At 39.4% G+C, this 12336-nt stretch overlaps 1 protein-coding gene across 8 annotated transcripts in view; it reads right to left on the bottom strand.

Moving 5' to 3' along the window:
* The window catches only part of LOC139757318 (solute carrier organic anion transporter family member 74D-like), a 180591-nt gene that overhangs the window by 36429 nt on the left and 131826 nt on the right, over positions 1–12336 (bottom strand). For all 8 annotated transcript variants that reach the window (XM_071677723.1, XM_071677727.1, XM_071677729.1 and 5 more), the window contains one exon: positions 8942–9080. In XM_071677723.1, coding sequence (XP_071533824.1) covers positions 8942–9080 — 139 coding nt within the window. The remainder of the gene's footprint in view (positions 1–8941; positions 9081–12336) is intronic.

Here is a 12336-nt window from a genome sequence, read left to right as displayed (position 1 = left end):
TAATAATAATTTCACTTTGCTTCCCATTTTGCTTAAACTCTTTAATGTAAATGTTGCCTTTAGCGACAAATAATACTATAAAGGATATCTTAATCAGGAATTCACCAGAAAATTCTCTTGGATGCATCTATAAAGTGCCTTGTGGAAAGTGTGATAAATCTTATGTTGGTCAGACTGGTAAGGATCTTTCTGTTAGACTTAAGCAACATAAATATAGTATAAGAACGAGAAAAGAATCAAATGCCTTGTTTAATCACGTTAAAAACTATGATCATTGTATTGACTAGAGTAACGCCATCTCAGTTATTAACTCTAACTCTATTACCAAGAGAAATATCATTGAATCTTCTATTATTAAATACACAAAGAATTATAATCTTAATATTAGTGATGGTCTATACAAATTAGATAACTTTATTGTTGACAAACTTTGTGAAATGATAAGTTTATGAACGCTCGTTGTATGTTTTGGACAATCATTATTAACTCTAACTCTATTACCAAGAGAAATACCATTGAATCTCCTATTATGAAATACACATAGAATTAAAATCTTAATATTAGTGATGGTCTGTACAAATTAGATAACTTTATTGTTGATCAAATTTGTAAGATGATTAGTTTATGAACGCTCGCTGTTTGTTTTGGACAATCATATGTTTACCAAAAGGCGTCATAGCTTCGTCTCTTCGATGTGTATCATTTTCCCCGTGGACTCATAGGAATATATATATATATATATATATATATATATATATATATATATATATATATATATATATATATATACTTAGAAAAGCAAATGGATTTGTATGTAGCATTTATGGATCTGGAGAAGGCATATGATAGAGTTGATAGAGATGCTCTGTGGAAGGTATTAAGAATATATGGTGTGGGAGGCAAGTTGTTAGAAGAAGTGAAAAGTTTTTATCGAGGATGTAAGGCATGTGTACGTGTAGGAAGAGAGGAAAGTGATTGGTTCTCAGTGAATGTAGGTTTGCGGCAGGGGTGTATGATGTCTCCATGGTTGTTTAATTTGTTTATGGATGGGGTTGTTAGGGAGGTGAATGCAAGAGTTTTGGAAAGAAGGGCAAGTATGAAGTCTGTTGAGGATGAGAGAGCTTGGGAAGTGAGTCAGTTGTTGTTCGCTGATGATACAGCGCTGGTGGCTGTTTCATGTGAGAAACTGCAGAAGCTGGTGACTGAGTTTGGTAAAGTGTGTGAAAGAAGAAATTTAAGAGTAAATGTGAATAAGAGCAAGGTTATTAGGTACAGTATGGTTGAGGGTCAAGTCAATTGGGAGGTAAGTTTGAATGGAGAAAAACTGGAGAAAGTAAAGTGTTTTAGATATCTGGGAGTGGATCTGGCAGCGGATGCAACCATGGAATCGGAAGTGGATCATAGGGTGGGGGAGGGGGCGAAAATCCTGGGAGCCTTGAAGAATGTGTGGAAGTCGAGAACATTATCTCGGAAAGCAAAAATGGGTATGTTTGAAGGAATAGTGGTTCCAACAATGTTGTATGGTTGCGAGGCGTGGGCTATGGATAGAGTTGTGCGCAGGAGGATGGATGTGCTGGAAATGAGATGTTTGAGGACAATGTGTGGTGTGAGGTGGTTTGATCGAGTAAGTAACGTAAGGGTAAGAGAGATGTGTGGAAATAAAAAGAGTGTGGTTGAGAGAGCAGAAGAGGGTGCTTGAAATGGTTTGGGCACATGGAGAGAATGAGTGAGGAAAGATTGACCAAGAGGATATATGTGTCGGAGGTGGAGGGAACGAGGAGAAGTGGGAGACCAAATTGGAGGTGGAAATTGGGGGAGGGGGCGAAAATTCAGGGAGCGTTAAAAAATGTGTGAAAGTTGAGAACCTTATCTTGGAATGCAAAAATGGATATTTTTGAAGGACTAGTGGTTCCAACAATGTTATATGGTTGCGAGGCGTGGGTTATAGATAGAATTGTGCGGAGGAGGGTGGATGTACTGGAAATGAGATGTTTGAGGACAATATTTGGTGTGAGGTGGTTGATTGAGTAAGTAATAAAAGGGTAAGAGAGATGTGTGGTAATAAAAAGAGTGTGGTTGAGAGAGCAGAAAAGGGTGTTTTGAAATGGTTTGGTCACATGGAGAGAATAAGTGAAGAAAGATTGACAAAGAGGATATATGTGTCAGAGATGGAGGGAACGAGGAGAAGTGGAAGACCAAATTGGAGGTGGAGAGATGGAGTGAAAAAGCTTTTGAGTGATCGGAGCCTGAACATGCAGGAGGGTGAAAGGAGTGCATGGAAAAGATTAAACTGGGACGATGTGGTATACCGGGGTCGACGTGCTGTCAATGGATTGAACCAGGGCATGTGAAGCGTCTGGGGTAAACCTTGGAAAGTTCAGTGGGGTAAATCTTGTTAAATTTTTGTGGGGGTTGGATGTGGAAAGGGAGAAGTGGTTTCGGTGCATTATACATGACAGCTAGATACTGAGTGTGAAGGAATGTGGCCTTTGTTGTCTTTTCCTAGGGCTACCTCGCGCTCATGCAGTAGGAGGGGGTTGTCATTTCATGTACATGTGTATATATGTATATGTCTGGGTGTATATATATATACGTTGAAATGTATAGGTATGTATCTGTGCGTGTGTGGACGTGTATGTATATATATTTGTATACGGGTGGGTTGGGTCATTCTTTCGTCTGTTTCCTTGCGGTACCTCTCTGAAGCGGGAGACAACGACGGAGTATGATAAAAAGAATATATATATATTGAGAGGGTGAAGGCATGTACAGAGCATCAGATTGGGGAAGAGCAGTGTGGTTTCTGAAGTGGTAGAGGATGTATGGATCAGGTGTTTGCTTTGAAAAATGTATGTGAGAAATACTTAGAAAAGCAAATGGATTTGTATGTAGCATTTATGGATCTGCAGAAAGCATACGATAGAGTTGATAGAGATGCTCTGTGGAAGGTACTTAAGAATATATGGTGTGGGAGGCAAGTTGTTAGAACCAGTGAAAAGTTTTTATCGAGGATGTAAGGCATGTGTACGTGTAGGAAGAGAGGAAAGTGATTGGTTCTCAGTGAATGTAGGTTTGCGGCAGGGGTGTGTGATGTCTCCATGGTTGTTTGATTTGTTTATGGATGGGGTTATTAGGGAGGTGAATGCAAGAGTTTTGGAAAGAAGGGCAAGTATGCAGTCTGTTGGGGATGAGAGAGCTTGGGAAGTGAGTCAGTTGTTGTTCGCTGATGATACAACGCTGGTGGCTGATTCATGTGAGAAACTGCAGAAGCTGGTGACTGAGTTTGGTAAAGTGTGTGAAAGAAGAAAGCAAAGAGTAAATGTGAATAAGAGCAAGGTTATTAGGTACAGTAGGGTTGAGGGTCAAGTCAATTGGGAGGTGAGTTTGAATGGAGAAAAACTTGAGAAAGTAAAGTGTTTTAGATATCTGGGAGTGGATCTGGCAGCGGATGGAACCATGGAAGCGGAAGTGAATCATAGGGTGGGGGAGGGGGCGAAAATCCTGGGAGCCTTGAAGAATGTGTGGAAGTCGAGAACATTATCTCTTAAAGCAAAAATGGGTATGTTTGAAGGAATAGTGGTTCCAACAATGTTGTATGGTTGCGAGGCGTGGGCTATGGATAGAGTTGTGCGCAGGAGGGTGGATGTGCTGGAAATGAGATATTTGAGGACAATATGTGGTGTGAGGTGGTTTGATCGAGTAGGTAATGTAAGGGTAAGAGAGATGAGTGGAAATAAAAAGAGTGTGGTTGAGAGAGCAGAAGAGGGTGTTTTGAAATGGTTTGGGCACATGGAGAGAATGAGTGAGGAAAGATTGACCAAGAGGATATATGTGTCGGAGGTGGAGGGAACGAGGAGAAGTGGGAGACCAAATTGGAGGTGGAAAGATGAAGTGAAAAAGATTTTGAGTGATCGGGGCCTGAACATGCAGGAGGGTGAAAGACGGGCAAGGAATAGAGTGAATTGGATCGATGTGGTATACCGGGGTCGACGTGCTGTCAATGGATTGAATCAGGGAATGTGAAGCGTCTTGGGTAAGCCATGGAAAGTTCTGTGGGGCCTGGATGTGGAAAGGGATCTGTGGTTTCGGGAATTATTACATGAGAGCTAGAGACTGAGTGTGAACGAATGGGGCCTTTGTTGTCTTTTCCTAGCGCTACCTCGAACACATGAGGGGGGAGGGGAATGTTATTCCATGTGTGGCGAGGTGGCGATGGGAATGAATAAAGGCAGACAGTGTGAATTGTGTGCATGTGTATATATGTATATGTCTGTGTATGTGTATATATATATATGTACATTGAGAAGTATAGTTATGTATATTTGTGTGTGTGGACGTGTATGTATATACATGTGTATGTGGGTGGGTTGGGCCATTTCTTTCGTCTGTTTCCTTGCGCTATCTCGCAAACGCGGGAGACAGCGACAAAGCAAAATAAAATAAAATAAATATATGTACATATATATACCAACTTGTGTGTTAGTAGTTTTGATGCACGGGACCGGGTTATAGTGATGGGTGATTTGAATGCAAAGGTGAGTAATGTGGCAGATGAGGGAATAATTGGGTACATGAGGTGTTCAGTGTTGTCAATGGAAATGGTGAAGAGCTTTTAGATTTATGTGCTTAAAAAGGACAGGTAATTGGGAATACCTGGCTTAAAAATAGAGATATACATAAGTATATGTATGTGAGTAGGAGAGATGGCCAGAGATTATTATTGGATTACGAGTTGATTGATAGACGTGCGAAAGAGAGACTTTTGGACGTTAATGTGCTGAGAGGTGCAACTGGAGAGATGTCTGATCATTATCTTGTGGAGCCGAAGGTGAAGATTTGTAGAGGTTTTCAGAAAAGAAGAGAGTATGTTGGGGTGAAAAGAGTGGTGAGAGTAAGTGAGCTTGGGAGGGAGACTTGTGTGAGGAAATACTAGGAGAGAAGGAGTACAGAATGGAAAAATGTGAGAACAAAGGAGGTAAGGGGAGTGGGGGAGGAATGGGATGTATTTAGGGAAGCAGTGATGGCTTGCGCTAAAGATGCTTGTGGCTTGAGAAGCGTGAGAGATGGGCACATTAGAAAGGGTAGTGAGTGGTGGGATGAAGAAGTAAGATTATTAGTGAAAGAAGAAAGAGAGGCATTAGGACGATTTTTGCAGGGAAATATGCAAATGAGTGGGAGAAGAAAGAGGCAGGAGGTCAAGAGAAATATGCAAGAGGTGAAAAAGATGGCAAATGAGCGTTGGGGTGAGAGTATCATTAAATTTTAGGCAGAATAAAAAGATGTTTTGGAAGGAAGTAAATAAAGTGCGTAAGACAAAGGAACAAATGGGAACATCAGTGAAGGGGGCTAATGGGGAGGTGATGACAAGTAGTGGTGATGTGAGGAGATGGAGTGAGTATTTTGAGTATGTTGTTGAATGTGTTTGATGATAGAGTGGCAGATATAGGGTGTTTTTGGTCGAGTTGGTATCCAAAGTGACTGGGTTAGGGAGAATGATTTGGTAAACAGAGAAGTAGTAAAAGCTTTGCGGAAGATGAAAGCGGGCAAGGCAGCGGGTTTGGATGGTATTGCAGTGGAATTCATTAAAAAAGGGGGGTGAGTGTATTGTTCACTGGTTGGTAAGGTTATTTAATGTATGTATGACTCATGGTGAGGTGCCTGAGGATTGGCAGAATGCTTGCATAGTGTCATTGTACAAAGGCGAAGGGGACAAAAGTGAGTGCTCAAATTACAAAGATATAAGTTTGTTGAGTATTCCTGGAAAATTATATGGAAGGGTATTTATTGAGAGGGTGAAGGCATGTACAGAGAATCAGACTGGGGAAGAGCAGTGTGGTTTCAGAAGTGGTAGAGGATGTGTGGATCAGGTGTTCGCTTTGAAGAATGTATGTGAGAAATAATTAGAAAAGCAAAAGGATTTTTATGTAGCATTTATGGATCTGGAGAAGGATATGATAGAGTTGATGGAGATGCTCTGTGGAAGGTATTAAGAATATATGATGTTAGAGGGAAGTTGTTACAAGAAGTGAAAAGTTTTGATCGAGGATGTAAGGGATGTGGACGTGTAGGAAGAGAGGAAAGTGATTGGTTCTCAGTGAATGTAGGTTTGCGGCAGGGGTGTGTGATGTCTCCATGGTTGTTTGATTTGTTTATGGATGGGGTTGTTAGGGAGTCGAATTCAAGAGTTTTGTAAAGAGGGGCAAGTAAGCAGTCTGTTGTGGATGAGAGCGCTTGGGAAGTGAGTCAGTTGTTGTTCGCTGATAATACAGCGCTGGTGGCTGATTCATGTGAGAAACTGCAGAAGCTGGTGACTGAGTTTGGTAAAGTGTGTGAAAGAAGAAAGTTAAGAGTAAATGTGAATAAGAGCAAGGTTATTAGGTACAGTAGGGTTGAGGGTCAAGTCAATTGGGAGGTAAGTTTGAATGGAGAAAAACTGGAGGAAGTGAAGTGTTTTAGATATCTGTGTGTGGATCTGGCAGCGGATGGAACCATGGAAGCGGAAGTGGATCATAGGGTGGGGGAGGGGGCGAGAATCGTGGGAGCCTTGAAGAATGTTTGGAAGTCGAAAACATTATCTCGGAAAACAAAAATGGGTATGTTTGAAGGAATAGTTGTTCCAACAATGTTGTATGGTTGCGAGGCGTGGGCAGGAGGGTGGATGTGCTGGAAATGAGATGTTTGAGGACAATATGTGGTGTGAGGATGTGTTTGATCGAGTAAGTAATGTAAGGGTAAGAGAGATGTGTGGAAATAAAAAGAACGTGGTTGAGAGAGCAGAAGAGGGTGTTTTGAAATGGTTTGGGCACATGAAGAAAATGAGTGAGGAAAGATTGGCCAAGAGGATATATGTTTCGGAGGTGGAGGGAACGAGGAGAAGTGGGAGACCAAATTGGAGGTGGAAAGATGGAGTGAAAAAAGATTTTGAGTGATCGGGGCCTGAACATGCAGGAGGGTGAAAGGCGTGCAAGGAATAGAGTGAATTGGATCGATGTGGTATACCGGGGTCGACGCGCTGTCAATGGATTAAATCATATATATATATATACATATATATATATATATATATATATATATATATATATATATATATATATATATATATATATATATATATATATATATATATATATATATATATTCTTTTCTCTCAAACTATTCGCCATTTCCCGCTTTAGCAAGGTAGCGTTAAGAACAGAGGACTGGGCCTCTGAGGGAATATCCTCACCTGGCCCCCTTCTCTGTTCCTTCTCTTGGAAAATTAAAAAAAAAAACAAGAGGGGAGAATTTCCAGCCTCCCGCTCCCTCCCCTTTTAGTCGCCTTCTACGACACGTAGGGAATACGTGGGAAGTATTCTTTCTCCCCTATGGGATAAAATATATATATATATATATATATATATATATATATATATATATATATATATATATATATATATATATATATATATATATATATATATATATATATATATATATATATAAAGTCCACTCCCAGATATCTAAAACACTTCACTTCCTCCAGTTTTTCTCCATTCAAACTTACCTCCCACATGACTTGTCCCTCAATCCTACTGTACTTAATAACCTTGCTCATATTCACATTTACTCACAGCTTTCTTTTTTCACACACTTTACAATACTATTCAATCTACTTCACATAAATTTTCCCTTGTTTCACTAGCTACTGTAACATATCACAGATCTTGAAGTTTGCACTTTTTAAGAGAGAATAATCTAGTCTTATAGCCTTTCTTCATAATGCTTATTTGTGATAGATGGAATTAGTTTTGTTGGTCTTTTCTGAATGTGTTCTAGTTTTTCTTCATCTTTAATCAAGTATGGTGGCCAGAACTGAACAGTGGATTCAAAATGAATTCCAACTAGCCTGCTGTAAAGTGAATACTGTATCCTTGTGGACACTGTATCCTTCTTTTATTGTTTTTATATCTAGCTATGAAAACCTAAAATTCTACTCCTTTGCTCCTGGAATTCCCACACCTTGCATACCTTTTACATTGGCACTCTTAGACTTATAACGGATTAATATAGAATAGCTGGGTTGTTACCACTACTTGTGGCTTGTTTCAGAAATCCTGTCAACTATATAATGTTTGTAAGCTAACCATGCTTATCTAGTGATTTTGCTGTTCAGTTAAGCCATTTTTCTGTAAGAACTGAAGGTAGCTACTCCCCATGTATTCCCTGCATATCGTAAATGGTGACTAAGGGGGTGGGGGGGGAAACGGAGCAGGGGACTGGAAATCCTCCAAGGCTCAATCATCTGTTCTTGACACTACCTCACTAATATGGGAAAAGGTGAATACGTATAAAATAGAAATGAGAGTAGCCTAAAAATTACCTTAGTCATAGTTGATCTATTGTTTACTTCAGAAAGATTCTCAATGAATTGCAGTCTTTCAGTACAACTCCTAACTTTACCTATAAGGTTGTATGGACCATCATAATCCAAAGATTTAAACAGGCCTTCCAGAAATCTTCTTTTTCCATAGTTTGTAACTAGAAATAAATCCCCTCTGTAGCCATTTCTGCACGCTATAAAAACATATTTCAGGTCCCAGTGTTGCACAACACTCAATAGCCATATAAGAGTATGACAGGTACATGGACATATAAGATTACTAAAGAGAGCACACTTTTCAGGAAAGGCCCTAATTAAGAGATCAAGACCTTGAATCATATACATCAGTACTTAAAATCCATATTAAGAAATCCCGACTTACTGACAGTCTGAAATGAGAGGACCCTACGCGAACCTCTCCATCTTCTTCAAGCAGGTACCTCCCCACTGAGGGATCATTGGGGATCTTTTTATGTTTAACATCATCATGTAGGAAAGTCAGTATATACAGATCTTCATACTTTTAACAACAATAGAACAATAATTACAACTTATAATCCAGGATGGTTTCTGATTACCTACAATGGGATTGGTAGTGACGTTGTCAACAGAACAGCCAGCATAGCATGGGGAGTAGAAGAGCGTGGTCTGGTCCTGTGAGCAAACTGGTGTAAATCTCTCTGTGCATCCACAATCTGCTGAGCATGATGGCCCTAAAGACCTGCAGATTAAAGACAAAATTAATTCTGAGCTTGTAAACAAAATTCTTTGAGAATGTTCAGACCACAATTATGTTTCACAAAACATTTGAGTTGATGGCAATTCTGTAAGCTGAAATTTTTCAACATACAGCATGCCCTAATCAACCAGGTTCATTTGAACTAGTTTTTTTCTTATTCAAGGTCTTTCAGTAATTTGAAATTTGTATATCAGGATACAAGTTAACTTTTCTCATGCCTGACAACCTCACCCTGGGGATGGATGATGGGATTCTAGTAATTCAATATGAAGTGTCAGCAAAAGTTTCAGGCTGAGTATCATCAATTAATCTTACAAGGATTTCTTTTTTTAGATTATCTATATATGCCTTTGTTTTCTTTTAGGAAATGGTACCAGACATGATGGATATATTCATAAAAATCTTTGTTTTGTTTCTAGGAAATGCTACCAAACAGTCTAACAATTACAGACCCAGCATACACAAACCTATTCGGGCCCTTTAGATACTCAGATGGCTTCAAACTTCGAAGAGAATAAACACAAATATACAATGTATATGAAGAGCTTCACATGTTCCTTGACTTCTGAAGCATATGAGGAACTCTATTTTCATTGGTCTTTCAAAACAAATACAGCAGTTTACAGTTTGGCTTAAAATCTTCTTCATAGCCCAGCATGAAGATCCTCAATAAAAATTATCAGAATCTGGGCTATTTGCTCCTTTATGTGTCAAGTGATTCAAGAAAAACAGATTTCCCTTACCTAGTACCTTACACAGTAAGGAAGCAAATCTAGTCATTTCTTAGATTCTATTTTTTGATGACACTACTTTCTCAGCTGGAATACCTGGCAATCCTCATACCTAGGAGTTTACTTACAATGATTCCTATTATTCCAAAAGAGGCATATAAACACAAGAATAAGGATTTTTTGTTTACCCATGAATAGCTATCACAAAAGAAGAAAGAAGTCAGGAATCTGGACAATTTTATATCTGCTATCTTTTCTTATTTTTCACACAAAATATGTCAATTTGAGGCCAAGTATTTCTCAGAAAGCATTGCTCTTGACATCAATCAGCTTGTCTCTTGATTGCTTTGATAGCTACTTTGCTTCAAAATTCTATTTCATACAGAGAAGTCATGGGGATATTACTAAGACAAGCATAACTACCTTGCAAAGCTGTGCAAAACCTGCTCCTCACTCGCTTCAGCCAGAACTCCATTATTTAGTGCTAAATTCATGCAGCATTGTAATATCTCATCTGTGTGTAGCTCCATGAACTCTCCCCCCCGCACACGTGCGAGGTAGCGCTAGAAAGACGACAAAGGACACATTCGTTCACATTCAATCTTTAGCTGTCATGCATTATGCACCGAAACCACAGCTCCCTTTCCACATCCAGGCCCCATAAAACTTTCCATTGTTTACCCCAGATGCTTCACATGCCGTGGTTCAATCCACTGACAGCACATTGACCCCGGTGTACCACATCGTTCCAATTCACTCTATTCCTTGCATGACTTTCACCCTCCTGCATATTCAGGCCCCGATTGCTTAAAATCTTTTTCACTCCATCCTTCCACCTCCATTTTGTCTCCCACTTCTCCTCGTTCCTTCCACCTCTGACGCATATATCCTCTTTGTCAATCTTTTTTTCATTCAGTCTCTCCATGTGACCAAACCATTTCAATACACCCTCTTCTGTTCTCTCAACCACACTCTTTTTATTACCACACATCTCTTACCCTTTCATTACTTGCTCGATCAAACCACCTCACACCACATATTGCACTCAAACATCTCATTTCCAACACATCCACCCTCCTCCGCACAACCCTATCCATAGCCCATGCCTCACAACCATATAACATTGTTGGAACCACTATTCCTTTAAACATACCCATTTTTGCTCTCCGAGATAGCTCTCATAGTGTTCCTAATCAACCTGTTCAATGTTGCAAATTGCCATGTCAACAGACTATGGAAAAGAGACCCCATTTAAAGAGTGATTAAACTGTAGTGACTGGAGTTTCCTATTTGACTTTGATGTCACAGCCACTGTTTTGCACTGATACCCTGTGTTGAAATATGTACTGAACTGTTTCAACATACAAGTCTTAAACTTTTTTCCTGAAATTGTGTTGATGGTCTGTAACCTCTTGTTTCATGCCTGTGGTTTGCTTTAGTTTTTTGCTTGTTTGTCATTGCCTGCACTTCGTAGTTATAGTCACCTCTCTGATCTTGTAACTCTGGTTGATGAATTCACTTTCCTGGTAATGTGGGACACTTAACCATAAGTTTACCTACTTTTGCGAGGCTTGGATTACCAGGTTTGAAACCACTGCCAACTTATGCAGCCAAATTATTTATTCCATCTCTCTGCATGTCATTCATTGACTTGTAAAATTCCTTATTTTTCTCTAAATACTGGCCTTCAAATGTCTGACAGGGGACAGGGCACGATATCCCATATCGCAAAAAACCCAAAATTTTGGTATCTGTCTGAAAAGGCTCAGTACGTTTACCATAAGAACAAACATATCTTTTGCCTTTTGAATCATCATCAGAGATTTTAGACATCAAAAGAGGGTCTGCCCAAAAGCGATATGTCTACCCTGACTTCTTGTATAATTTTTCCTACAGTCTCTTGGTCCTCTAACGTCTCATAACTACAACAATGCTTGCTGGAATTGATACCAAGTGCTCCAAAAACAACTGTCTCCCCTTGTTACTAAGTCACCAGGCAGGAACGAAACCGGGAAAATTACCTCCTTTATGCATATAGAAGAAATTCCTATACATCTTCTAATGCCACAATCATCACATCTTGGGACTAGAAAAGAAATAATTCCCACAGAACTACCAACGTACTTAGACTGCAATTTGAGCCTGATGTAAAATAATAAGGACATACCCAACAGTTTTTCCTCCTCCATTTTCCTTATTCACATATCAATAGAAAAAAATCTCACTGAATACAGTGAAGAGTCTCCCTGTATCCTGTCCTACATAATGTGTACATATGGTGCCAAAAAACTTTTCTTGTAAGGGTAACCTGTCTCTACAAGGGTGCTTCAAGAGCATCAACAAAATTGATCTAAAACTGCACAGATTAACTTATTTTGCTACATGAACGTAATGAGAACATTATCTTTCCTAAGGATGAGTATTGCGATATTTTTATGTCAATGAATATTTCAGTAACTGAAATAAAGTTCCACCAATCTGATAAAGCTTCACATGTGAAAGCCAAA

This window comes from Panulirus ornatus, chromosome 25 (genome assembly GCF_036320965.1).
Source record: "Panulirus ornatus isolate Po-2019 chromosome 25, ASM3632096v1, whole genome shotgun sequence".
Classification (NCBI taxonomy): domain Eukaryota; kingdom Metazoa; phylum Arthropoda; class Malacostraca; order Decapoda; family Palinuridae; genus Panulirus; species Panulirus ornatus.
This window is presented reverse-complemented; position numbering and strand designations above follow the sequence as displayed.